The sequence below is a fragment of the Balaenoptera musculus genome, chromosome 11 (assembly GCF_009873245.2).
Source record: "Balaenoptera musculus isolate JJ_BM4_2016_0621 chromosome 11, mBalMus1.pri.v3, whole genome shotgun sequence".
Classification (NCBI taxonomy): domain Eukaryota; kingdom Metazoa; phylum Chordata; class Mammalia; order Artiodactyla; family Balaenopteridae; genus Balaenoptera; species Balaenoptera musculus.
In genome coordinates, this window is record NC_045795.1 from 32,274,671 (window position 1) to 32,301,793 (window position 27,123).

Genomic DNA, 27,123 nt, shown 5'->3' on the forward strand with positions numbered 1-27,123 from the left:
CCAAGCTGCTCTGAGTGGAAACAGGAGCCTAAATCTCTACATGCCCACAACGTTGAAGGCGGCTCCCACCTTGGCACCCCAGACCCAGGGACCCACCTGCCAGGTGGAGAGTGGCCTCCAGGATGACAGGAGGGCCCCTCTGGCCCTGGCCTACGCAGCGGTAGACCCCTGCATTGCGCGGCCGGACCTGGGTCAGCAGCAGGGACCCGTTGGCAAACACCGTGGCTCTGCGAACGTGCGGGGGGCTGTGGAGGGGAGAGAGTGCTCTTTGAAAGGAGTGGCCCACAGGCCTCCTTCTGGAGAGCAGCCAGTGGAACCCCATCCTGCACAGGTCAGATATGCAGGAAGGAATCAACCAGGAACAGGGCAGAGAGAAGGAAGCCAACACGCCACGCTGGTGTGTGTGTGTGTGTGCACGTGTGTGCGTGCGCTTGTTCGTGTGTATGTGGAGGTGTGTATTCTAATCACAAGAGACGCAGCTTTGGGGCAGCCAGGCGAGCAGCAGTGCAAGTGGGAGGCAGCAAGCAATCTATGTGGAGACACAGGGGCCACCTTCCCGCTGAGTCAAGATACGCCTGCTGGTAAAGCAGCAGCTCCAGCACCACAAGTCCCTCAGACGCACCAGATGGACTACTGATGATGTCCTCAGGGCTGCAGCCAGGCGGGATCCCAGCCCACAGCCTAGGGAGCCACACCTCCAAAGGACCATGGCCACACCTGGCACCACACAGTTGCTCTCTGCTCTCATAGGGCCTGGATGAGGACAGAAGTCCCTATAGAGGGCCTGACACCTCCCAGAACCTTCTGGTAATGTTTGCTTCTTCCAAAATATGTGCGTGTGCGTGCATGTGTGTAAGTAAGGTATCCTTGCCCTCCGGGACCTTCCTGTCCAGGCTGTGATCCCCCAGGTCCCCTGTGTCCCTCCATCCTTGGGTCTCTACACCCCCATCCCAGAAGACCCATGTGGGCAGAAGGGGAGGGGAGAAAGTAGCAGAGCCATCGCTGGCTCACACAGTGTGTCTGTGGGAACTGGAAAAAGATGCCCTTCCTGGAGACCCTTCCCTTTGTTGGACTCATTTTGTAACAGGAAGACACTCTACTGCCATCTGCTGGAAAGTCGAAGTAATACACGTATAGATCTATGATATCTGTGATAAGAACTTCATTCCCTTTTAGAGAACCATATACAACTTTTATCACCATACTGGAAAGCTGCTGCCAGATGCCTTACCGGCTGCGGTTAGTGATGGGAGTGTCATCCTCAAAGACCCACTGCAGGCTTGGGGGCGGGTGGGCTGAGAACTGACAGTGGAACATGGCCTCCTCATTCCTTGCCACTACCACGTCCTGGGGAGCCAGTACCACCCTGGCAAAGCTCTCATCTGGGGTGAGGGAGGCACAGACACGTGAGCAGGCAAGGTGGGGAGGCCCCTCCCCCATCCCCAACTCACCTTCTCCATCCCCGCCCCAGGCTCACCAGCAATGCTCAAGGTGAAGTTCTGGCTGCTGCAGGCCTGGCCAAAGGCATTGTGGGCACAGCAGGAGTAGATGCCACTGTGCTCAGGGCCGGCCGGCCGGAGGGTCAGGTTCTTCTCCTTACTGCTGACAGTGTGGTTGCTCTGACCATCAGACAGGGCGCTCCCATCTTGGAACCACTGGTAGGTGGGCCTGAGGGGCCGAGGGGGTCAGCAGCAGGGGGGCAGGGGGTTCTCAGGTGGCCAGTAGGGAGGGCCAGAATCAGAGGGTCAGGGCTGGACCCCTCAGTTTACAAATGGGGAAACTGAGGCCTGGAGAGGGACCGTGACTTGCACAAAGGCACACAATTCAGGGGCAGAATCTGGCTGAGATTCTAGATTTCCCAGCTCCCAGAATCCAGGATCGCTCCACAGCACAACGCTGCCCCTTCTCTGGTGACCAGGGCCCAGTGTGGAGCAGCATGGGGCAGGGGCGGTGGCAGAGCCCACAGTTTGGGGAGACAGCTCTGTCAGTCCAGAATAACCCTTTCCCTCCCCATCCTCAACGTCTCCTTACCGAGGGTGCCCATCAATGTGACAACGCAACATGACCTGGGTCTGTGGCTGGATCTCGGCTTCCGAGGCTGGATGCTTCAGGACCACGGGACCGGACTCAATCCCTGGAGCAGAGGCCATGGTTGCAGAGTGAGGGGCGGGGCAGAGCAAGGGTGAGAAAGCAGAGGAGAAGGAGGACAAGCAGGAAACAATGGAACCTGGAGGCTCTGGAGCCAAGAGACACTGGACCACACTGCCTCACTGCTCCTGCCATTTGCAAAAGTATCCGGCAGATCAATGGGTTCAAGACTTGAAGGGGAAAAAAAATAAATTCTGGAAAAATTAAAACTTTTTAACTTCCTCTTATCCACACAAGCAGAGAGCTGACCCCAATTGCATTCTCCCTGCCCCATTCAACTGGAAATGGGAGAAGCTGAGGCAAAGGAGGAGTCCCGCAGGGCTCAGGAGTTGAGGGTCTAGAGGGAGGGGGCGGGCACAGCCCCCGGCTCTCACATTTGATGTTGAAGGAGGCATTGGCACTGCGGGCCTCCTCTCCGGTGGCATCATCCCGAGCCACGCACTGGAAGGCTCCCGAGTCCTGCAGACGGTCCACAGCTGCGAAGCTCAGGCTGCTGCCCTGGGCGAAGCGCCGCTCGGTGTCCTGGACAGGGGCCCCATCCAGCAGCCAGTACACGTGCACTGGGCCTGGGGCCTCGACCTCACAGCGGAGCAGCGCCCGGCGCCCCTGCAGCGCATCCTGGGACGATGGCTCCTTGATGAAGACAATGGTTGCCTGGGCACCTGCAGATGGGGAACACGGGAGAGGCAGGGTCAGGGGGAGCTGCAGCCACTGTTCTAACACAGGACACCCACTGTCCTGTGCACAGGAGACGTCCAATAAGTGCAAGTGAGAAGGATCATGAGACCACAATTGCCAAGTGTCCACTGAGGAACGTTTACACTGTGCTGGGCGCTCCGCAGGATACAAAGATGCAGTACCCTCCAGAACGCTAGTCTGGAGGCGGACACAGGATAAGGCAAAGCTCGTGCCAAATGAACGATGTGGGCAGTCAGTGCCTCTAGAACACCAAAGAGGGAGGGAGCCCCAAGGACTAGGGGAAGGAGGGGATTAATGCCACATGGGACACTCCCTAGAGGAAGAGGGCCTTGGAGCTGCGGGACCAGATCATAGGAAATGCCAGACCAAGGAGCGGGGAACATTAGCAAGCAACCCTCCCACCATCTTCAGAATGCAGGACACTGAGCAAAGTTAAATCATGATCCAAAGAACTTCTTGGAAGGATTACTGGCATTCACATACCCGCTGAGGGTCCAGCATCAGAGGTGGCCACAGGTCAGGGAGGCGGCTTTGAATCCCATCCACAGACCACTCTGCAGCCCAGCATTCCCCAGGGGCGTCTTTGGGAGAACCCGTCCCATCACAGGAGAAGCCAATATTCTCTTGAACTGGCATTATTCCCAAAGACATGCCAGGGCCACCCCCACGTCCTTCTCTCCATCCCTAAGGATCCGTCTGTGGCCAAGGCTGGCTCTTCTGTGCTAGGTGAGAGGTGAGCTAAGTGGTCCCAGGTTTTCACCTGAATCCACTCCCCCTCCTGCATGGCTACAGTTCAGCTCTGGCAGGGGTCAGGGGGGCACCCTCGGAGGAAGGGGCCCTGCAATCAAAGGTGGAACTGTAGCCAAACAAAGGGGAGAGTGAAGAGCCTGTGCAGAGTGGCAGATGGGCTGGGGAGGCGGAGGGCAGGGCCAGACAGGTGGCATAGTTACCAAGCAGGAATGATACACTGGGCTTTGCTCCTGGTCCGCGTGGGCGCCCTGCAGAGGCGCGGAGCTGCGGAGCCCGGGACACCAGCCGCCTGGGGAGTTTGGGGTGGGGGGGGCCGGTGATGGCACAGAGGAGGATGTGCTGTCCCTCCAGGAAGAAGCAACAAGCCACCTGGGGCTGCTACGTGAAGAAGCAGGCTCTGCCTCTGGCCAAACTGGGCCTAGCAAGGGCAGGAAGGAAGAGGCTAATGGGGTCCTGCCCATCCCATTCCAAACCACAGGAGACTGATCTTGGCCCAAAGAGCACTCTTCCAAGTCCCTGGGCGGAGCGGGGGGAGGGGGGTTTGGTTCTTTAGGGCACAGGAACCTGTCTCCTCATAAAGTCAGTTTCAAGACAAGTTCAGGATCCCCCAGGGCTGGGCCCAGAGGAGGGGCTGAACCGATGTTGGTCCGCTTCCCAGCATTCCAGAGGGGCCGGCCCGCAAGACACAAAGAGCTGAAAGGGGCTGGGAGCTCCCGCATTACTTCTCATTGGGTTCCTGCTGGCTCTCTGGATGGGACAATTCTCCACCACGCTGGGCTACCCCACCCACTGTGCAAGTTAGCAAATCTGCACCCAGTCACCCTAACAACCCAAACACCCCCGCTCGCTTCCAATCTCTGCACAGGAGTGCGGTCTTGACCCCACTGAGCAACTTGGTACAACCCCTGTGTAGTACAGACGGGTGGGTCAACTGAGGTCCAGAGAGATGAAGGGATTTGCCCGAGATCAAACAGCTAATTTGTGGCAGAGCCAGGACCATGACCCAAGGAGGCCAACTCCATAACCCACGCTCTTCCAAGCCCCGCCCAGGAACTCAAAACCAATCCTGGAAGTATCTGATCTCAGAATGGGACCTCACTCCCCGCAGCCAGGTAGTGAGATAGACACACCTCCTGCAGACAACGCCAGGCTCACAAAGGCACTCAGCGAACACTAGCTGAACTGAGGTGACCTCAGAGGAAGTGTGGGGCAAGAGCTGGCGGACACAGGCGCGTCCGGAACACTTCCCGACCCCCACTCCTGACACAGATGGGCAGCCTCGCGCCGAGGCCTCAGCGGGCCTCTGCAAACGTGACTCACCCGAATCTTGGGACCCTCGACCCAGAACCAAAGATGCTCATCAAAGACCAGAGAGAGATCATCCGCCTCAAAGTGTAGATGACTCCCCACTTCGCAGCTCAGCTTCTCCAGACACAGTGGGGGCCAGGAGTCTCGTCCACACACAGGAGCGTTAGTTAAGCGTTTGCAGTCAGGTCCGACTCGATCCTGACCATCACACTCGGTGTGCCTGACCTTGCGTAAGGAACACAGACCGTGCCCCAGCTTCCTCTGCCTCTCCCATGAGGCTGTCGTGACCCGAAAACGCAGTAACACGTGTGAAGTGCCTTGGATGAGCTCGCTCGGCGGGCGGCTACCGTGGTCCTTACCACTGTCACCCATCCTGCCCAAGGACTCGAGTTTTAGGGATATTAGAAAGCTCCCCCCATGCAAGGCCCAGCACCATCTCAGACCCCAGATGGGAAGGGATAATCAGGTGGGGGGTAGGATGGAGGGAAAGGGGCTGTGGGGTTGCAGGAACCACAGACCACTTGCCACAGAAACCTGAGCTGGGAGAAGAGATGGCATGACTCAGAGGGACCCCAGCTCAGCCTCCAGCATCCCGTCCGGTCCCGGGGCTGGAGCTGCAGGAGCTGTGGTGAAACGCTGCATTCCCAGACTGCCACTCAGAGCCCCCACCGCACCCCCAAGACAGGGCCTGGGAAACATCAAAGCCAGCCCCGCGGGGCCCTCTGTCCTGACGTCAGCTCACAGCAGGTCCTGGTTAGTGCTTGGCTGGGGCAGACTTTAGATGTTACAGAAGGCAGGGAGGGCGGCCACCAGGCCTCCTCTAAGACCCCAGCCCCTGCTCTGAGCCCACACCCCTGGCCAGCAGGCTTCTCACGCAGGAGCCTGGCCCAGTGCTGCGGCACCCACGTTTACTGTGCCCAGTCTGGCCGTCTGCATGGTCTGCAGGAGAGGCTGGTCTGTTGTTTTGTTTGAGGGGAAACGGGCAGACCGAGGAGCCCCTGGCAGAAATGCCGGACTCCAGACAGGGAGGGGCTGGGAAGTGAGGGACTCTTCAGAAGCTTCGGCTGAATGACAAAGAAGGAGGAAGGCTCTGGGGATCGAGGTGGTACCTGCCTCGAGGTGGCACAGTCCCCTGCACTTCCCTGTCCCTGCACCACCTGACTTGAGGATGCCTCCCAGGGCTGTGGTCCGGGGAAGGCCCGCTCTGGAAGCACACCGCTCCTGGGCTTCCCAAAGCCGCCCCCCTTTCAGAGTCCGGTCCTCCGTGCATCACACCTTATACACCCAGGCCCTCACGGAACACCTGGCCCACGTGCCCCTCAAGGAAGCCGCTCAGCGTAGCAGCAGCCAGTGGCCCTGCCGCTCCCTAGCAACGCCACCTCCGCTGGCCTCTCCCTTGACGTGAAATGAGGACCACAAGCCTACCACTCAAGCTGTGTGAGGCTAAGTGGGTTCATAAACGCAAAGCCTATAGCACAGCCCGGAGCACACGGAGGGCATGGTGGGCTCAAGAAGCACTGCACCGTGACCGGCAGGCAGAGTCATCTGCCACATCAGGCACGACCCCAACAGAGCTGGCACTGCAAATACCCAATAAGGACATTTTCCAAGCCATTTCCTTGGCTCCTCAACAGCCATCTATATGCAGACACTCACTCTGCCTGCGCCCTGGCCCCTGGCCCAGCCCCCTGAGAAAGGGCTGTGTGGGCAGCAGCCCAACTCCCACTCCCCACCCGCCAGCAAGCGTCTGGTCTGGTGCCCGCCTTCCTTGATGCTCTCTGGGCTCCAGGCCCAGTCGACCCACGTGTATATACGTGTGCATCTGCGCACACACATGTGTAAACATGATTTTATGGAGAGCAGAGAGCAGCAGGAAGTTTTTCTGCTCTGATAATTTCAGCTACTTCGGTCCAAGTAACCATCTGGGCCACTCAACTACCTGTCTCCCAGAGACTAGTCCTCTTGGTCTTGGAAAGACAACCCCTGAATCTGTACGGGTCCCAGAACCTGCCAAACCTGACCAGTTGATTCCATCTACCTTCTCTCCCTCCTACTAAAGAAATTCTATCCTTCGGACAGCTGCCTTGGGACCAGGCAGAGGTACCAAGATGACCCTGGGTGGCCCTGGCATGGGCATTCTGCACGGATGTGTGTAATCACGAGTGACTGTGACCTTTCTCACGCACGAGGCCAACCAGCCACAGGCGGGAAGTTGACTCCCCCATACCCAAGACTCAGTCCCTGGTTCCAGGACCCACGTCCCTGTGGGGACATCCTGCCTCCCAGATGACCTCGAGAGCACAGGCCAAGACAGCTCCTATTGGGTATATGGTCCCCTGAGGGAGAGGTTTGCCAACTTCCTGTGCCCCATCTGGGGCGACAGCATCAGGACACAGGCCAGGAGAGACAGCCCTCAACCCGAGAGGCACAAATGCTCTGTTCCAGGAAAGAGAGCAGCCCCAGGCCTCCTCACCCACACGAGGATGGCCCTGCTCACAGGTCCCCTCCATGTGGAAACTCTAAGGACACCAAATGAGAGGCCCCAGGGGTACCAGGGTCCCTGCCCCACTTCTCCTCCCCAAGGGGCCAATGCACCACAGGCCCTTGGCCTTCAGGGTCTAACTGGTACACTTTCAGTTGCTCTGGGACACTCCAAGGGTCCACAACTCATAGGCATGCGTCATTTTTTTGAGGAACAAATCTCAGTCTCTGTAAGAACAAGTCGTTTGCATGAACAGCAAGCCCAGTCATCTCCCCAGTTCACCTGGGCCGGCAGGAACACAAAAGGCTGCAGTGGGGTTTGTGAATCTGGGGATCTGGAATGTGCCCCACCACCACCACCAGTCCATCACCAATATACCACATGTGGTTTTAGCACCAACAACCCTGTTTGATGATAAGCCCCAGAAAATCAGGGTTCAGAGGGTTGCTGAAAATCCACCACAGCTGACTCAGAGACCCAGAGGCAGAGCACAAAGTTCTAGCTGCCCACCTCCCTCAGCCCCATCTCCCGAGTGTCTACAGAAGGCCCCAGGTTCGCTGACAGCAGCCCCGCATCCCTCCACAAGCCATCACAGCCCTCGCTTGGAGCCATGCGGGAGGGAACAGAGCCAGGGACCCAGCTGAGTTTTCCTGTCCTGGGATTTAACTGTAAATATCTGGAGAGGCTCCCACATCCGGATTAGAGAAACAGAACAAAATCACCAGGGATTAGCACAGAAACAACCTAGCGGGCCAGCTCTTCTACCTTAGATGAAAACCACAACTCAGCCCTGCCCGGCCCACTCCTGGGAGGCCCTGGAGGGGGAAGATCAACCTCTGACGGCAGAAGCGGGTCCTCGGCAGAAGCGGGTCCTCGTGTCCAGTATCATGCGGCATCCGAGCCCAGAGGGGCAGATACACCGGTTGGGAGATGTGATTTAAGAAGCTCCTCAGCCAGCAGCCACACCACCTGACCCTCCCTCCAGCTGGTCTTCTGCTGGGGCTCAGAGGGCCATACCTAGGACACATCTCTCGCCCTTAGTAACCCTCAGATGCCTGCGATGTCTCCAAGGAAGCGGCAATAAATTAAAAGCTCAGCCAGAGTGAGGTGGTGTGATCAGGCAGAAGGAACATGGGGTAGAGAGACCTGGGTTCTAGTCTCGATACAATCCCTAACAAGTAGGGTGACCCTGACCAACCACCACCCGCCACCAGGTAGTTTTATTATATGTAAAATTAGAGAACTGAAAGGATGTGACTGGACAGTCACCAAGACCTAGTCCTGGATTCGCTGGCACTGAGCCTGAGAGGCAGTTACAGAAACAAAGGGCTCCCTCCCCAGAGTCCCCTTCCTGCCCCCCAGCCTCCAGCTGCACAGCCGGCCCCTAAAGCCCACACACCACATGTAGGGCCAGCCCCGGGAGGGATTAAAAGTGATGCTATAAATGGCAGGTGTGCAGTTAGAGGCAGCTGGGAGTTGCAGACTGGGACCCAGCATCACTGCTGAAGAGCTACTCCCATTCCCGCGGCTCAGCTTGCATCCTGCCTCCCCAGGAGATCCCGCCTCTGCCTCGGCCACACACTTGCACTCACAGCTCACTGCCCGTGACACCCCTGATATGCCCGCCTGTGCTGTGACCAAGAGCCATATCTTCCAAGCTAGACTGCAAGCTCAAGGTGAGCTTGAATGGGCACCTTCTATGCCCATTCTCAGCTCCAAGGAGAGAGAGAGACAGCAGCCAGCTGTCTCCTGAAGACGCCAGTGAGCGGCCTGCAGAAATAATCTACATTGCGGGGAAGGCAATGGGGCTGCTGGACCACGAGACTGGGAAATGAGCCAGGAGCTCAGGCCCAGGAAGACTTTAGGGATGCTCAGATGGTGTGTTCAGGGACCCCAGAGGGGTCAAAGAGTCCGCTCCTCATCATCCAGAGAAGATGGGAAGGGACTCGCTGCAGGTTCCACAGCCATTCATTAGGGGGGCCCAGACCCAGGCTCCAACCAGGTCTTCCTCCCAGGTGCAGTGGGGAGGGGCCCAGGGACACCACAGCAAGAACAGTGCCAGGGTGAACCTGGGGGTGAGCTTCCCACGGTCTTTCTTGTGCAAGCAGAGGGCAAACTAAATGACAGTCTGGAGATTGGTTGGACCTGACTTCATCTATTAATTTTCAAGACAGGCTCAGAAAACTCTGGGAGACTCCGTTTTCTGAGCTCTTTTTACTCATCTCTGAGGCACACACCCTAAACTCCCTATGCAGGGAGAACATGATTCCCTGTCCTTTAGGTGGAGTGGCCTCAACTCCACTCAATGAGGGAAAATCCTCCCTGGCTCCTAAAGACGGTAAAATATCCCTTCGGCCTGTTCTGTCCAATATGGCAGCCACTAGCCACATGGGGCTGTTCAAATGTAACTTAATTAAAATGAAACAAAACTGAAAACTCATTGCCTCTGTTCCACTGGCCATATTTTTAGTGCTCGGGAGCCGCATGTGGCTAGCGGCCACCGTACTGAACAGCGCCGATGTAGAACTGTTCTGTCCCCCCACAAAAAGTTCCATCAGTCAGCGCTGCCTTAGCTACTCTGACCGTCTGCTTCTTGCTGGCCCTTATTACATGGACGCATTATTTCTCATCCAAAGAACCCTCCACACGGACCAGCCTCATTTCACAGAGGAGGAAACTGGAGTCAAGGCTATCCCAGTAATGGCGGGGTCGGGAACTGCCCCTGGACCTGTCTGGCTCCCACATGGGTGTTCTTTCCACGCTGCCACACTGGCTGCTCTTCATTTCCTTCACTTTATTCCCTTTTATCCAAGTCCCCCCAACAACCATTCTGTCCTGTTAGAGGTAGATCCTCTCTTTGTATGTGCTCTGGTCAAATGTGATTGCTGTTTCGTGTGCGGCTATTTTTAGCCCATATAAATGGTCTTGCATTATCTTTCATTCTGCCTCTCACTTTATTCCATTTAGCACTATGTTTTGAAGTGCCTTCCCTGTGGCCATCACCTACATCCTGCTGTTTCTCCCAGTAGAAGAACATACTGTTGGGTCTGGGGAAGCAAGAAGAAAATGAAATTTTTGAAAACAAGTCAAGTGGCTGAACATAGCTGCCCACAGTTTGAAAATCAGTCTTTGAGCCTACACCCTCCTCTCTGTCTGCCCCGGCACCCTGCCCGGGGCCTCCAGCACTGCACCTAGCCTCATGCTGTGCCCCCGCACGCATAGGGGTATCAGCAGAGCCTGGGGAAACACGCATGCAGGCGCACACCCCCAGCTTCTCCCGTGCCCCTTCCTCCTCCCACCAAACCCCAAAGGTGACTAAAGAGGTTGGCCCTCAGCTGGTTCCAAAGGGATAAGAGAAAGAGGCAGTCTCATACTTTTATATTTAGAAGTGCTCTGCAAACCACTTCCTGGAGCAGACAAGAGTGGGGAATGTGAGGACATCGCTTTGCTATGTGTGATGTGGAAAGCACGAGCCACCCAGGGCCTGCAGCAATGGGCTGCATGTACCACACGCCCGATGACACGCAGCGATGCCGAACACATGTGCAGATGAACGCGGCCCTCGGCAGCCTGGCCATCCCCGCGGGGCCAGGGCACAAGGCAGGGCCCAGGAGTCGGAGCCGGACACCGTTCTCCAAGTGCCCCTCTCCCAGCCTTCCTTTCTTTCCTTCTCCACCTGTCTGACCAACAGCTGCTTCTGGAAACCAACCCTTCTCTCCAGGGAAAGGGTTGCTCCAGGCTTTAAGCCTCAATCTGAAACACAAAGAGAAGAATCCAGACTGAAGGAGGCGGGTTTGGAAGAGCCAGTGTCTTCAAGAGGCAAGGGTGCCCTCCTCGCCTCTGGGCTGCTGGGGAGGGGTGTGGGGGGCAGGATTTTGCACAGTGCCCACTGCCTTCTTCTGAAGGTAGATCTGCTGCTGCCATCAAAAGCCCTCCCCTCAGCCACCTCTGCTACCATGTGTGGCTGGAAAAATGTCGGAGAGGGAAGCTATCTGGAGGTGGGGATCGACTATTGTGGCCATGGTCACTGCTCCAACATCACTCAGATGTAACTGATGCTTGCCCAGTTGGGGGAGGGCGTGGTCAGGGGACAGAGAGGGGGAGGGGAAGGCAGGACAGATGCTTAATTAGAGTCAAAGCATCAGACATTTCCTAGACTCCTTATAAACTTCACTTTACAGCTTAAAATATAAAGTCTCTAGTAAGAGAAAACCAATTTTATTCTTTTATTTCTTAACTGCATCATTGATGATTTGCTCCTTTATTTTTTAAAAGAAAATAACCAAAAAAGAGTCGTTTTTGAAAAATCAGCTGTTCTGAAAAAGCATTCTGGCTAAAGATGGCAAAATATGTATTGCAATCTCCAAATCAGTAACAACAGATGAAAAAAATACAATCTGATGAATAACAGACAGAAACAATTCCTTGTAAGTTATTTTTAAAAGCACCAAAAACTTGCAACACATTACCAGATGCTTAAAGCCTAGGGATAACTGACTTTTGGGGGCCGGGGGGCGGGGTGGTGTTATAAAACATAAAGCACACACAAATAGCTAAAGAAAAAAAAAGCCCCTAAGAGTGGCTGATGCAATAACTGAATAGCCAAAAAAATGACAAAGACCTAAAGTTTATTTTATGCCTACTCTGTCGATCTTGAAGTCAGGGTCTGGAAGGTACCAAGATCTGGCTTCACTTAAGTCTGGAACTGGCTGTCCCTCCATCCCAGGAGGTGCCTCTTACAGGCCTCTAAAGTCACGCAGAGAGAAAGAGAGAGAAGCAGACACTGATGGAGAAAGACAGAGGGAGACAGGAAGATGAGAAAAAGCGGGCTGGAGGGAGATTGATGGTGTGGGCGGGGGAAGGGAGGGAGGAGCAGAGGAAGGGAGGGAGGAGGGAGGGATGGGGACAGAGAGACACAGAGAGACCCAGATCAACAGCCAGACAGGGACAGAGACAAACTGAGACACAGAGAGTAACATACAGTCCTAGAGAGACCCAGAGAAAGGGACAAGAAAAACAAAGACCCAGAGCACACATATGTGCACACACACACGTAAGCACACAAAAGGCTCCCCATGCCTGTAGAGCAGCCCCCAGCCCCACATTGACCCCAGCTTCACCCCCCTCCCCCAGCCAAGTAAACCCCCCACAGGGCTTTCCCTGCATCTCTAGTAGGGAGGGTCCTCCCCACTCCCTCCTGACACCCAACCCAGTGGCCACAGGGACTCCAAACTCAGAGAGTCCCTGGCTACAGGCCACGGGGCTGCCCAGTGTAACACTAGACACGGAAGGTTACAGCGAACCTGTAGCTGGGAGACCGGGGGAGTGAGAGGAGTCGGGAGGGACTCTAGATACACCCGATTCAGACCAGATTCAGACCACTCATCGTGGAGAGCCTCAAATGAGAGGCTCCTGGTAAATAATTCACCAGGAAAAATACAGTACCTTCCCTGGGCTCATCCATTATTCACCAAGATAAATGTACCATACTGTTACACTTCCTGACATCTAAAAATGGTCTGAGCCATTAGGCCAGGAGCAAGAAGACAGCAGGGCACTTTCTACCCAACTCTTCCAGAACCCCTGACCCAGCAGTCCTGGTGCTCCTGGAACACACTCTGCTGCTCCTCACACAAGGGCAAAGTCAACTTCCAGAAACAGCCAGCCTGGGCTCAGACCATGAGATCCCGAGAGCAGGCCCGCCTCCACAGCCCTCAGGAGCCCAGGCAAGTCCTAAGTAAGACCCCCCCCTGTTCACCAGACCCCGGAGAGGTCAGCCCTCTCAAAGGGAAAAGGCAACCACTGTCTGTACCTGTCTAAGAGCAATTCTGTTCCTAGGAGGTTCAAAGAGTTTGACTTTGATGCCAAATGAGTGTCACCTACAGAAAGACCTGCATCTGACTTGCACAGACGGCTCTGAGCAAATCACTCTGTCCTTCAGGCCTCAGTTTCCCCATCTGTAAAGCCAGCTGCTCCTTCTCCTGCAGGGATGAAATGCCCCCTGGGAAGTCTGAAGAGCTGCACCACTTTAAGGCCCTGGCTCACAGTGTACAGGCAGGACGGAGATGCGACAAGAGCTCAGAGTCTGGAGTCAGACTGTCTGCACTTCAATTCTCCTCTCCCACTTACCGAGCATATGACCTTGGGCAAGCTGTTTATCCTCTCGGTGTCTCCGTTTCTGTAGCTATAAAATGGTGCTAATAACAGTATCTACCTCCCAGGCTTGAGAAAAGTAAATTCACATGTTAACCAATGTAGCGTGTTTGGAACAGTGCCTGGCACGTATTAAGTATCATGTGAGTTTGGGCTCTTAGCCATTCTTGCTCATCATTATTATGTTCGAGATTTTTTTTTTAATCTTTTAAGGGCCTCTGTCCCATGACAACCACCTCTTACCCAGTGTAGGCCTTGGTCGGCATCCCTCTCACGCAGACCATTTGGAGCTGCCGACTGCCCTGTTTGACTCGCCACCCACTCAATCCCTGCCATGTGGGTGTATAGGTTCTGAACAGACCCTGGGGTCCAAAACTTTGTCCCACGGCTGCCCCATGGAGCCTTGGAGCCGGCGGGTCACTTAAGTGGGGCTCCACAGGGAAGCAGCTGACTGCTGGGACCTCTGCGCTCTCTGGCCCACTGCCCCGGGAACCTCCAGGCAGTGCCCAGATTAGCAGTTGCTCATCGTTTCAGTCACTCCCCCACCTTCAATATGAAGAAGAGTCAGAGCGAGTCTGTCTGGGTGAAAATGGATCCAGACCATGTTGGAATGAGGCAGGCCTCTGGCCTCAAGGGACCCAATGGTAGTTAGGTGAGGACGGCACAGTGAATGTTTAGGTGCCAACTAATGCCTGGAGATAACTCTTAGGGTTCAGCTTTCTGACCCTGTAAGTCCCAAATGAGAGAGGACTGGAAAATTCTTTGCTTTATAAAGGAAAATATCTGACTACATAAAATAGAAGTTGTAAACAACTCTCAACGGCAAACGACCAATTAGGAAAATGGTTTCTAGCAATTGACAGAAGAGGGGCTGCTGGCCTTGATACACAGTTACAAATCAATCATAATAACTACTAAAATTCTAATAGTAACGTGGTCAAAACAGCATGTCTTCTCAAAACAAATATAGATGATTAATAAATATAAGAAAACATTCCAATGCACCAGTAACCTAATGAATGCAAATTGGAACATAAATGCAAATAAGAAATGCAAATCATTCTGCCCTATCAAATGAACGCCAAGTTTTTTAAATAACACTCAACACTGGTTGAGTATATGGAGAAAATGGTCCTCATGCTTTTCAGATGGGAGTGTAAATGATAATAATGTCCTTCTGGAAAGTGGTTTGGTAATATTGTACCAATATCCTAAAAAATTCATGCCCTTCTTCCTTGGAGAAGTACCTGATTCCAGGTCTGGGCAGGAAATGTACCAGATGAACCTGGAACATCTTATCATACAAGGAAATGAGCAAAGGGCCACATCAAAAGGTTCAGGGCCAGCTTGAAGAGGCTCCCGCGAGGCCAAGAAGGGACCTTTTAAGCTTCATAAGGGTAAGAACCACATGGCCTTAACACACTGGTAAGTTTAAAATCTGTGAGTTCATAATGATGTTTAAAAAAAAAGAGCTCAGAGGGGAGGGATAAATTGGGAGACTGGGATTGACATATACACACTACTATATATAAAATAGATAACTAATGAGAACCTACTGTATAGCACAGAGAAGTCTACTTAGTACTCTGTAATAGCCTACATGGGAAAAGAATCTAAAAAAAGAGTGGATATATGTATATGTATAACTGATTCACTTTGCTGTACTCCTAAATCTAACACAACATTGTAAATCAACTATACTCCAATAAAAATTTTTTAAAAAGACACCGGTAATGCCAAAGCATAAGATTTTAAAAATTAAAAATTAAAAAAATGTTTTTAAAATTAAAAAAAAAGAGCCCAAAGCCCTCCATTGGTCACTTTTGAAGGATGCTAGAAAACCAACTCATTATTTTATTTTACTTTATTTTATTTTTTGGTGACGTAAGCCGCCTTTATTTCCTTGTTTCACAAATAAAGCCGTCTGAGTTGCCTGCTTTTTGGTGATTAGTCAGAGACCAAATCCCATATACTCGTCCGACTCCTCCGACTCTTCCTTTGCTTCAACCTTGGCTGGGGCTGCAGCTGCAGCAGCAGGAGCAACAGTGGTGGCAGCAGCCACAAATGCAGATGGATCAGCCAAGAAGGCCTTGACCTTTTCAACAAGTGGGAAGGTGTAATCAGTCTCCACAGACAAAGCCAGGACCCACTTGTACCCACTGATGATAGAATGGGGTACAGATGCAACAGTCGGGTAACCAATCTGCAGACATACGCTGGCAACATTGCGGACACCCTCCAGGAAGCGAGAATGTAGAGTTTCCTCTGTGATGTCAAGCACTTCAGGGTTACAGATGCTGCCATTGTCAAACACCTGCTGGATGACCCGCCCAAAGGAGAAGGGGGAGATGTTCAGCAACGTGGCTTCACTGGCTCCCAATTTGTCTCCAGTCTTAATCAGCTGCACATCACTCAGGATTTCGATGGTGCCCCTGGAGATTTTAGTGTGATGCCTAAAGCCTGGAAGAAGGAGGTCTTCTCGGGGCCCAGACCAGTGTTCTGGACCAGCACAGTGACTTTGCAGGGCGGCAGCCGGCACGTCATTGGCCAGCAGCATGTCCCTGATCTCAGTGAGGTCCTCCTTGGTGAACACAAAGCCCATGTTCCCCCGGATGTGAGGCAACGGTTTCTCCAAAGCTGGGTTGTTTCCCAGATGCCCTCGGATCACCTTGTGCATCATCGTGTTCTTGCCCATCAGCACCACAGCCTTCCCGCGGAGGGACATGCGCATCTGCTGCATCTGCTTGGAGCCCACATTGTCTGCCCCCACAATGAAGCATTTCGGATAATCATCCAGAAGTTGGATAATCTTAAGGAAGTAGTTGGACTTCCAGGTTGCCCTGTCTTCCCTGGGCATCACGGCGGTGCGTCAGGGATTGCCACGCAGGGTTTAAAGACGATGTCACTCACTCGAGGATGCCTGGCGAGAGGCTCATTATTTTAAAAACTGGTCAAGAAGCATTTACTTTCCCTTTCGTGAACAGCTATACCTCAGGGTAACCAAACAGTTAATAAGGGGCGGTTTATCTTTATAGAAGTTTCCAGCTGATAAATAGAATATCACCATTTTATAGCCCCTAATGAAATACTGGACCTAGCAATGATTATTGACGGCTGCTAATTCGAGAGAGACAACCAGATGTTATGTGCCTACTGAGAAAGTATACCTCGAAAAAAAAAAAAATCAAATCTGACCCTGACGAAGCCTCCAGATCTATGTTTCATTATTAAAAAGAAGCTCTCGGGCTTCCCTGGTGGCGCAGTGGTTAAGAATCCGCCTGCTAATGCAGGGGACAAGGGTTCAAGCCCTGCTCCGGGAAGATCCCACATGTCACGGAGCAACTAAACCCGTGCACCACAACTACTGAGCCTGCGTTCTAGAGCCCGCCAGCCACAACTACTGGGCCCGCGTGCTGCAGCTACTGAAGACCGCGCGGCTAGAGCCCACGCTCCGCAACAAGGGAAGCCACCGCAATGAGAAGCCCATGCACCACAACGAAGAGTAGCCCCCGCTCGCCCCAACTGGAGAAAGCCCACACGCAGCAACGAAGACCCAAAGTAGACAAAAATAAATAAATAAATTTATTTTAAAAAAAGCAGCTCTCTAGAAGGAATTTGGAAAACAAGGGCTGAAATAGTTAACTGTGAATGCACATTCTTCTGTTGCTCCCACAAACGGTTATTAAGACCTAATATTGCTGTTGTTAACGTTTCGTGCGCTTCCACCATCTTCTCCACCAGATTCTCAGCTCCCTGAGGTCAGGGACTGGACATGCACTCTTCCATCCCCTCCACTGTGGACGCCTTGCCCATTGGAGGAGCTTGGGAAATACCAGCTGATCTGTGGTGGGTTCACTGGCCCCTGCAGGATGTGGATCCAAACAGAGTTGAGCCCAATATGGGATCCTGGTCGGCAATTACATTAATTATCATTATTAATTCAACAAACATTTATTTAATGCCTACCATGTGCCAAGTACTCTGCAAGACACTGGGGACGGAGAGAGAAAAATACAATTACTGCCTTTAAGTATCTCTGTTTAGTGGGGGAGTCAGACAAGTAAACATATAATTACAATAGCAAAGGCTTACTGACCGCTTACTTCGTACCAGCCACTATTGCGAGAACTTTAACCCCGCTGTTAATGCTTACAACCAGCCAGTGAGGTAGGTACTATGACCCCCGTTATGCAGATGAGGAAACTGAAGCACAGAAAGGTAAAGCCACTTGCTCAAGGTAACACAGCTAGTAAGTGACAAATGCAGGATTCAAATCTCCGGTCCTCTGGCTCCAAAGGAAAACCTATCATCATCACTAGGCTTTACCGCATTATCACACAGCATGATGGGTGGGTGCACAATGGGTGGGTGCACAAGGCAGGCTTTTAACTCAAGAGTGAGGGTATAAGGGGGCAGAGAAGCATCCTGGAAGAAGGCTCTCCAAAACAAGATTTTAAGAAGGAACGGGGCTTGGGGACTTCCCTGGCAGTCCAGTGGTTAAGACTCTGCAATTCCAATGCAGGGGGCACGAGTTCAATCCCTGGTCAAGGAACTAATATCCCACATGCCACACAGCGTGGCCAAAAAATTAAAAAATTAAAAAAAAAAAAAAGAAGAAGGAACGGGGCTTGGCAAATAGAAAAAGCAGCACAAAAACAAAACACGAACTCAGGGTAATTCCGGATGCTCAGAGTTTAAGGGATGATGAGGGGGAACACAGCAAAAGGCCACAAGGACACTGGTTTGTGAGGGGTGGAGCAGGCAAAGGAGGTGAAATCCAAGTTTACCCAGCTTAGGCTGTCCCTGGACAAAAATAAATCACCAACACAGTGAGTCCCTGTTTCCAAGGAGGTGGTTGTTAGGTTAGAAAATGGCCTGAAGAAGCTCTTTGTCACGGAGAGAGCAGCAGGTACATTCACAGAAGGCATGATTATGGGATAATGTCATATCTGGTCTATTAGTTTCCTAGGGCTGCTGTAACAAATCACCACAGCTGGGTGGCTTAAAACAACAGAAACTTATTCTCTCATAATTAAGGAGGCCAGAGTCCAAAATCAAGGTGTCGGCAGGGCTGGTTCCTTCTGGAGGCTCTGGGAAGAGTCTGTTCCACGCCTCTCTCCCAGCTTCTGGTGGTTGCAGGCAATCCTTGGTGCTCCTTGGCTTGTGGCTGTATCACTCCAAGCTCTGCCTCCATCATCACGTGACCTTCTTCCCTCTGTGCGCAACTGTGTCTCTTCTCTTCTTGTAAGGACGTCACCAGTCACATAGGATTAGAGCCCACCTTAATGACGTCTCTTTACTTGATTACATCTGCAAAGGCCCTATTTCCAAATAAGGTCATGGTCACAGCTCCCAAGGCTTAGGACTTGAACATATCCTTTTAGGAGACACCATTCAACCTATTAACACCTGCTATTCTGCAAACTGCTTTTTTTGCCCTACAGCTAACCACAGGTATTTTTCCGTGTCTGTTCACATGGTTCTGGCCCATTCATTTCAACCACTGTATATTATTTCACTGTATATTATTTCACTGTATCGGTGACCCAAAATCTATTTGTCTAACACCCTAATCATGGACATTCAGATGGTTTTCAATTTTTCGCCATTACAAACAATGCCCCAACTGAATCTCTCTGTACAGGCACCTATGCACATTGGTAATGGGAATGTTTCTTGTAGTATGACTTCCTAGAAACAGGACTCCCCCTGGACCAAAGAGAATACAATTTCAGGGCTTTGATAAATGACAAACTGCTCTTTAAAAAGGCTGTACCAATTTATGCTTCCTTACCAACGTTGATACTTATTAATCTTTGCCAATTTGAGAGACATAAAATAATCCTTTGTTTTATTCTGCAACTCATTTAAGACATTTAGTCTGTTCTTAACAACATAAAGCTATCTTTTGTATGTTCACTGGTTAGCTGAATTTTCTATTCAACTTCTTTGTCTACCTTTTTCCTTGTTTATTTTTACTGTTATCTTTTTCTTATTAATTTGTAGTCAATAAGATCACTAATATAAGGCCTTTTCTGCATTACATGTCACACTTTTCCCCCCTGAGAATGGTCATTAAGTTACCGAATGCCTACTAAGTGCCAGGCATTGTTCTAAGTGTTGGGAATACAGCAGTGAACAGGGCAGTGAGGGTTCCTGTTCTCAAATGTTACTTAACTACTCAGAAGAAAATGTATTTGCACATGATTTGGGCTTGGAAATAGATAGGAAGTGAATTTTCACCCTTGGGTGCAAAGCTGTCTTGGAATTCATTTAAATACTGTCCTGTTTTGCTTCGAGAGCCTTTTAGGGGGAAATCTACTCTGTTCTCCAGGTGTCCTGGAAGCACCCACAAAGGAGCAGTGTGGTTAGTGAAGCTGGAAGCAGGAATAGCTGACAGCTGTGCCCTTTCCTTGAAAGGAAGAGCCACACCCCAGGCACCCACACCCCCTAGAAGTCCAGGGCCTTCAACAATTAAGCCCTGGTGAGCTCAGAGAGTAAAGGAATTTTTAAGGAGGAATAACTCTTCCCCATTTCAGTGGAGGGGGTACCACTGGAGTCTCACTCCACCTCCACCTCCTCCCAGAAGTTCCAGGGAGGTGTGATGTCTCACTGAGTATGTTTGGCTCTGATCCTTCCTCTCCTGCCCACTTGGGGGAGGGGGAATATACCCCCTGCAGATACACACACACACACACACACACACACACACACACACACACACACACCCTAATTCAGGGATGAATCAGACAAGCTTATCCTGTATACAACCTTGTTCCTCAACCTAGCCTTTATCTATAATAAAGGTGATACACTAATTTCCACCTGTCTAATTCCTGTCTGTCTTTCTTTCCTCCCTGCATGCACTGGTTTCAAATTCAGGGGAGAGAAGGGTGTAATTTACTGACTCCTTCAACATACAGTTTCCAGTCTATTGATTTACGCCTGCGTATTTTATGGGTTTTCTTGTTGTTGTTGATTTTGTGAATGGGATAAACGTTTCCATTGTATTTTCTAAAAGGTTACTTGTTGATAACTAGTGAAACTTCTGGGTTTTGTGTAGTTTTGTATTTGGCCAAATGACTCAGCTCTCTTACTGATTCTAATGGTTTTCAGTTGACACTTGGGTTTCACAGGTAAAAAAAATGGCACCACCTGCAAAGAGCATTAACTTTATTTTGACTTTCGTTTCCTTACAGTATTATTTCAGCTACAATTTCCAGAATAATGTTAAATAGTAGAGACTTTATTATTTTAATGTAGTGACTTCTTTAAAGAGAACAGCATTATAATTTCATTTTTTAAAATTTGTTTATTATTTCTTTATTTTTTGGCTGCGTTGGGTCTTCGCTGCTCTACGCGGGCTTTCCCTAGTTGCGGCGAGCGGGGGCTACTTTTCGTTTCGGTGCGCGGGCTTCTCATTGCGGTGATTTCCCTTGTTTCGGAGTACAGGCTCTAGGCGCGTGGGCTTCAGTAGCTGCAGCATGCGGGCTCAGTAGTTGTGGCTTGCGGGCTCTTGAGTGCAGGCTCAATAGTTGTGGCGCACGGGCTTAGTTGCTCCGCCGCACGTGGGATCTTCCCGGACTAGGGCTCGAACCCGTGTCCCCTGCATTGGCAGGCGGATTCTTAACCACTGTGCCACCAGGGAAGTCCCTATAATTTCATTTTAAAATACGTTAGCTGTTGTTTAAGATTTTAAAAAAACAGGAATGGATGTTAATTCATATCTAATGTCATTTTCATATCTACTGAGATAACTGTGTGACTCCTTGACTTCGTATTTTGATGAATTACATTAAATTAAACCATCCATGCCATTTTTGGAGTAAATCCTAATTATTTATGGTACATTGTCTTTAACATAGTATTTGCCAGTATTTTCTTTAGACTTTCATACCAATATTTCTAAGTGGTGTATTTTCCTCTTCCGCACTGTCAGTCAGCATTTGGGATCAAGGTCATATCAACTTTGTGACATGCACAGGGTGGCCATCCATCTGTTCCTTGGCTCTGTGACTGCCTATAAAGCACTACAAGGCTCTATTTTCTACATTTTTCAAAATTTCCCCTCAAGGCCCTCTGATACAACAGTTTGGTGGGGGGTGTTTTGTTTGTTTTCTCACTATCTTTCAATTGTTTTTAATAGTTACTGGTCTAGTTAGTCATCCTAATGGCTCATTACATTTCAATAATTTATACTCTCCTAGCATCGATTTCTCAGCACAGCATTGAACATGGTAACCCTTGATGACTTAAAAAATCTTTCGCATGGCAATAACCACAACTGTAATTATTAGTACACATTTTCATAAGCCCTCCATCTCATTCCCTGCTCTAAGTCCCCGGAATCTACCAGGTACCTAGTATGTTGAAATTGGCCTCAAGAAATTGTTATGAGGCCAGGAATGAGGTTAAAGCTTCTTTTTCCTTTCTTGCTTTGCTTATTGACCATTTCTCTCCTTTTCTTGACTGCATTTGCCAAAGTTTTGTTTCTTTTATTGTTTTCTGAAGCAATGGAACTTACCAATTCTATATTTTTTCATTTCAAATTTATTAATTTCAAAGCTGTACTCAGAAGAAAATTAATAACCTTAAAATTCTTTCCTAAATAAAAGGTGAAATAAATTAAGCTATTGGTCTAAAGTTAAAAAAAGAATAAAATGAACTCTGTCCGTATTTTAGGTCTGTCTCATGTAAAGAACATGAAACTTTTCTAACTCAATCTTAATTTTGTCTTACCTCTGTGGGAGACATATTCCACTGAAGTTTATCATACTAACTGATATATTTATCTCTGCTTTTATTTGGTTTACGTTTTAATACTACAATTCTTCCTTTCTTATATGTATTGTGTTTTATTTGCCTCTTAGGATCTGCTTTTTAATTCTACTTGTATTTCCTTTGTTTATTCCTTTTTAACATCTTGAATCTATTTCTCTAATTATCACATTTTTTCATCATTTTCATCTCACTGTACATTTTCCTCTGGATTCTGAGAGCTCCTCAACTGCATGACATTGATTAGATTAACTGCAGTGCTGATTCAGCTCCTTAAAGTGTATACTGGAAACTGAATTCTGCTATTGCATTTTTTGTCTCCTCATACTCCTTCATTATCTCAACCAGTCCTCTTATTACTTCTTCACCCTTCTCGGTCAGCTCCTTTTTTATCTCAGTCTGTTGCGACTCACCGGATGTTTTTATCTTAGGTTTCATGAAGTACATGTCTTCCTGACATTTTTGAGGGGGAAAAAAAGATGCTGCCTTCAAAAATTCACTTCTTTTTTCCAGCAGTATTCCAAGGGAGAAATGGCAAAGTCACAGACAATAGGATAAAAGGGGAGGGAATAGATATGAGAGCAATTCAAGGGATGGTAATAACTGGAGAAGTGGAAAACACAAATCTACAGCTAGCAATGCTCAAGGGCTCCCAAGTCTATATCAATAAGGAGTGACAACACGTGTCAATATGCGTGTCCCTGAAGCCTGCCTCCCACAAACAAAGGCCACGCCACAACACCCCTGCACAAAAGTTCCTTCATTAGACCCTCACCATAGCTCTATGAGGTGGATATTATCATTGTCATCCTGCAGATTAAGAAATGGAATTCAGGGACTTCCCTGGTGGCACAGTGGCTAAGACTCCACGCTCCCAATGCAGGGGCCTCGGGTTCGATCCCTGGTCAGGGAACTAGATCCCACATGCATGCCGCAACTAAGGAGACTGCCTGCTGCAACTAAGACCTGGTGCAACCAAATAACTAAATAAATATTTTTTTAAAAAAGAAAAGAAGAGAAATGGAATTCAGAAGTTACAGTGCTTCCAGGACTCAAATTCTGGTCTTGGGAATCCAAGAACAACTTGAACAACCACTGAGCATCTGGGAAAACAAAGGTCAGGAACTGGACCCACCCTACCAAGCTCATCATCAAGTTGGGAGCAACAAAAAGAACACAGCTGCTAGAATGGAAAAGAAAATGGAGCAGGTAATTCAGAGCTCCATGGTGTAGAAGAGAGAACATACATGGTCCCAGAGATCAGGGGAAAAGATCTTGGTGGGCACTGGGCTACCATCCTCCCAAGTTACCTGGAACAACCCTGGCTTATGCTGGTTGTCTTGGCGTAATTATTAACAATGCCCCAGGTTGGATGATAAATTCTCCAGTCACCCCAGCAATGCCTCACATTTGAATCATGCTTACTAGTTTTCACACTTTAACCCGTGCGATTTTCACAGGCCCACTGTACAGCAGGGATTCAGAAATTTGATGAGAAAGCTATAAACACCCTCCCCAGAAAAATAACATAAACACAGAATGTTGTACCCAGTTGTGATATACTCCTATCCTTTGACAGAGCAGCTCCACTTCTGGGAATTTACCCTTCAGGTACACAAGCGCAAGGGTACAGATAGATAAAAGGATATTTGTGGTGGCATTGTTTACAAGAGCAAACCCTCAGAGACAGCCTAAAGTCCATCAGCAGGGAACAGGGGGTGGGTGGGGTGAACGTAGACAGCACTTGCTTTAGGCTAAGCTTCCCCTTAAAATACGTAGGAGCCTTCCTGCCCCCGCTTGTGCCCCCAACTCAGCAAGGTCCCAGGGGAGGAAGAGACACGAGCAAACTCGCAGGAGGAGGCTAAATAATGAATTGTAAGCGTATGTTTTCTTTGGCCAGGGCAGTCTGGCCAAGCTCTGGGGGCTTCTGGGCAGACATTTTTCATATTTTAGCAGCTGGCCTATGCCCAAGGCAGTCAGAAGTTAAGTAAGCTTTGAATGAGCTACGCCCATCCTTTCCCCGGCCCCAAGAATTCTTAATGAGGCTCTAAGGCAGCAGCCTCCAGCAAACCCATGGTGTTGCCTTAAATATCGCTCACCCTCCCCTACTTTTAATGAATGCAAATGATTCAGCAACAAAACACTTAGCCTGCAGTGAAATCCATCTCTGTACACCTGGTTTCTCCAGCTTATAGCCCAGCTCAGGCAGGGCCCTACCGGGAGGGCAGCCCAGCAGAGCCCGGGGTGCCCAGGCTAGCCCAGGCAGACCCCTGCACACCAGGACAGTGGGAGCAGGATGCAGGAAGCGCACAGCGGGAGGGAAGAGCCCCCCCCGCCCCGCCTCCACCTACCACCCCAACTACCAGATGCAGACCCTCACAACTCCACCTCTTTACGACTCTGGCTCCAGGGCAGAGGAAAGTGTGAGCAGAAAAACAAAAGGTATTTCTTTGATCTAATGAAAGAGGCTGGTCCCAGGCACCTCAAAGGCCTGTCCAGTCACCACACTTCCTGCATTCAAGGGCACTTCACCCCCACATGCCCACCCCCTCCTCCTCTTCACCTGATGTCAGGTACCAGAGGAACCTGAAAAGCTCCCTTGGACTGGCGCCCTCCTCCACCAACCTCATGGAAGCAACAAAAACAGAGACAGTGTCAATAACCCAATTTACACCCTGTTTTCAGAGTTCTCTTTTGGCAGCAAAAACTGAAGGCAATTTGTCAGGAGTCTAAGAGCAACATTTAACTAATATACTTCCAAGCTGGGGCTCAGGGGGATTTGTTGCCCTATCAGCCTGATCAACACCTCTCCCCAAGGCTGAGGCAGCCGCCTGGCCCAGAACAGACGGCTGTTAATTCAGCTGCCACAGCCGTCACCCTCAAGGCCAGCAGCTGGCAGGAGCCCCACAGAGGTCCAGGCAAGTCCTCTCAAGGCTTCTCAAACTGGACAACTAGTTACACTCAGGACAATGGAGGGCCCGCAGGTAGTGCTCTGGGTGATTGAGATACAAAAAGGGCTTCAAAGAATTTGTTGACCTGGTTTGAAAAGAACCCCTGCCTCCCAGGACAGACGATGGGAAGATCAGCTTCCCCAGAAGTTTCAGAGTTTTATCAAAATACATTTTTATATCATCAGAAACGCCCTGAAAAGAGCACTGGAATTTTCTTAACCTCAATGCCCTTCTTCCTGATTGTTCAAGGCACATCATCTGCAACACTTTATTCTCCTTCAAAACATTCCCAAAGGAAGTAAAGAAGAGCACTGACTCTGTGGAGGGGCTGGATCTCTAGACCCTGGGACTTCTGAGTTCTTGCCCTCCAGGAGAGCCCTTAATCAGCCCCTTTCCTAGCTGGGCACACCTACCAAGGGTTAAAGTTTTGGGCAACCACACAGAAAGAATGCATTCTGAAACCCCTGTAAGGTGAGGTGCCTAAAACACATATCTACACAGCAATCTACTAAAAAAGAAAAAAAGCTTTGCTCTCGATATCCACTAACACATACAAAAGGGACATATTTTTGTCTTTACATGTGCCATCCAAATCCCAACCTGACAGCCAATCCATCCCACCATCAGATGAACCAAAACTCAAGCAAAGGAAGAACTCCCCAGCCTTTGGGCCACTGGTGTCCTGAGGGGGAACGGCACCACCCAGCCAATGCTCGGGTAGCACCAAGCAGAATGATTAGCACCAGCTGTCTCCACAAAGCTTAGATCAACCCCACGCAACTGTGCTGCTGTGAGCGGAAGCCCACGCTACCACCCCCTGTGGGTCTCCCGCATGCCCCCCTCAGGTCTTCATCCTCTGAGCACCTGGCATTTACTGTGTCCCACCTCTTTGGTGCTTCTCTGTGTCCTTGCCTTGTTCATTACCCTCTTCTGGTTCTACTCAGTTTGCCTACCAGACAATCCATTCCTGGAGGGAGTCTCCAGTCTCCCCTGGAATAGCTCAGCCTTTTCATGTCTTTTTTTTTTTTTTTTTTTTTTTTGGCCGCATGGCTTGTGGGATCTTAGTTCCCTGACCAGGGATCAAACCCTGGCGCCAGCAGTAAAAGCAGCAAGTCCTAACCACTGGACCGCCAGGGAATTCCCTGCTCAGCCTTTTTATTTTTTTTTAATATTTTATTTATTTATTTGTTCGGCTGTGCTGGGTCTTAGCTGCGGCATGCGGGATCTTTTTTTTTTTTTTTAGTTGCAGCATGCAGACTCTTAATTGCAGCATGCATGCGGGATCTATTCCTCGACCAGGGATGGAACCCGGGCCCCCTGCACTGGGAGCACGGAGTCTTACCCACTGGACCACCAGGGAAGTCCCTCAACTTAGCCTTTTTAAATGGAGACTCTAGGGGAATTCCCCGCCGGGGCCCAGGTTCAATCCCTGATTGGGGAACTGGGATCTCGTATGCCAGGTGGTGTGGCTAAATAAATAAATAAATAACTGGAGACTCTACCATAAGAGAGGTATTTTCTTTCCACAAGAGACCGTTTGCCCTCTTAGGGACAGCTACCTCCTCTTCTGGATATCGCTTGCTTTTTACGGATTTAGAAGTTCCCCGACCTCCCCTCCTACATTACCTAGCATGAGGCCTTCTGCCTTAAACATCCTTTGCTATTTATGTGCCAGACTAAAAGAAAGACAATTTCTGTTGGAAGTTACTAATAGATAGGAAGCAAAAACAGGTCTGTAACTAAATCACATTCTAACTACCTTTTATCAAGTATTCACAATAGGACAAACGAAGTCCTTTGCATACACTGAATTTCAAAGATGTCACTGATTTTAAGATACACCATTATTTATGT

General features: G+C 50.2%; 1 protein-coding gene and 1 pseudogene across 2 annotated transcripts in view; both read right to left on the reverse strand.

Moving 5' to 3' along the window:
• PTK7 (protein tyrosine kinase 7 (inactive)) overlaps positions 1-27,123 on the reverse strand; it is a 59,839-nt gene that overhangs the window by 21,049 nt on the left and 11,667 nt on the right. The window contains exons 2-6 of the mRNA XM_036868250.1: positions 2,523-2,810; positions 2,032-2,134; positions 1,478-1,668; positions 1,232-1,382; positions 97-245 (exon numbers count right to left, since the gene is read on the reverse strand). Coding sequence (XP_036724145.1) covers positions 97-245; positions 1,232-1,382; positions 1,478-1,668; positions 2,032-2,134; positions 2,523-2,810 — 882 coding nt within the window. The remainder of the gene's footprint in view (positions 1-96; positions 246-1,231; positions 1,383-1,477; positions 1,669-2,031; positions 2,135-2,522; positions 2,811-27,123) is intronic.
• On the reverse strand, positions 15,492-16,455 carry LOC118903317 (annotated as a pseudogene). Its single transcript, XR_005021777.1, has one exon. The product of XR_005021777.1 is annotated as a 60S acidic ribosomal protein P0-like (transcript).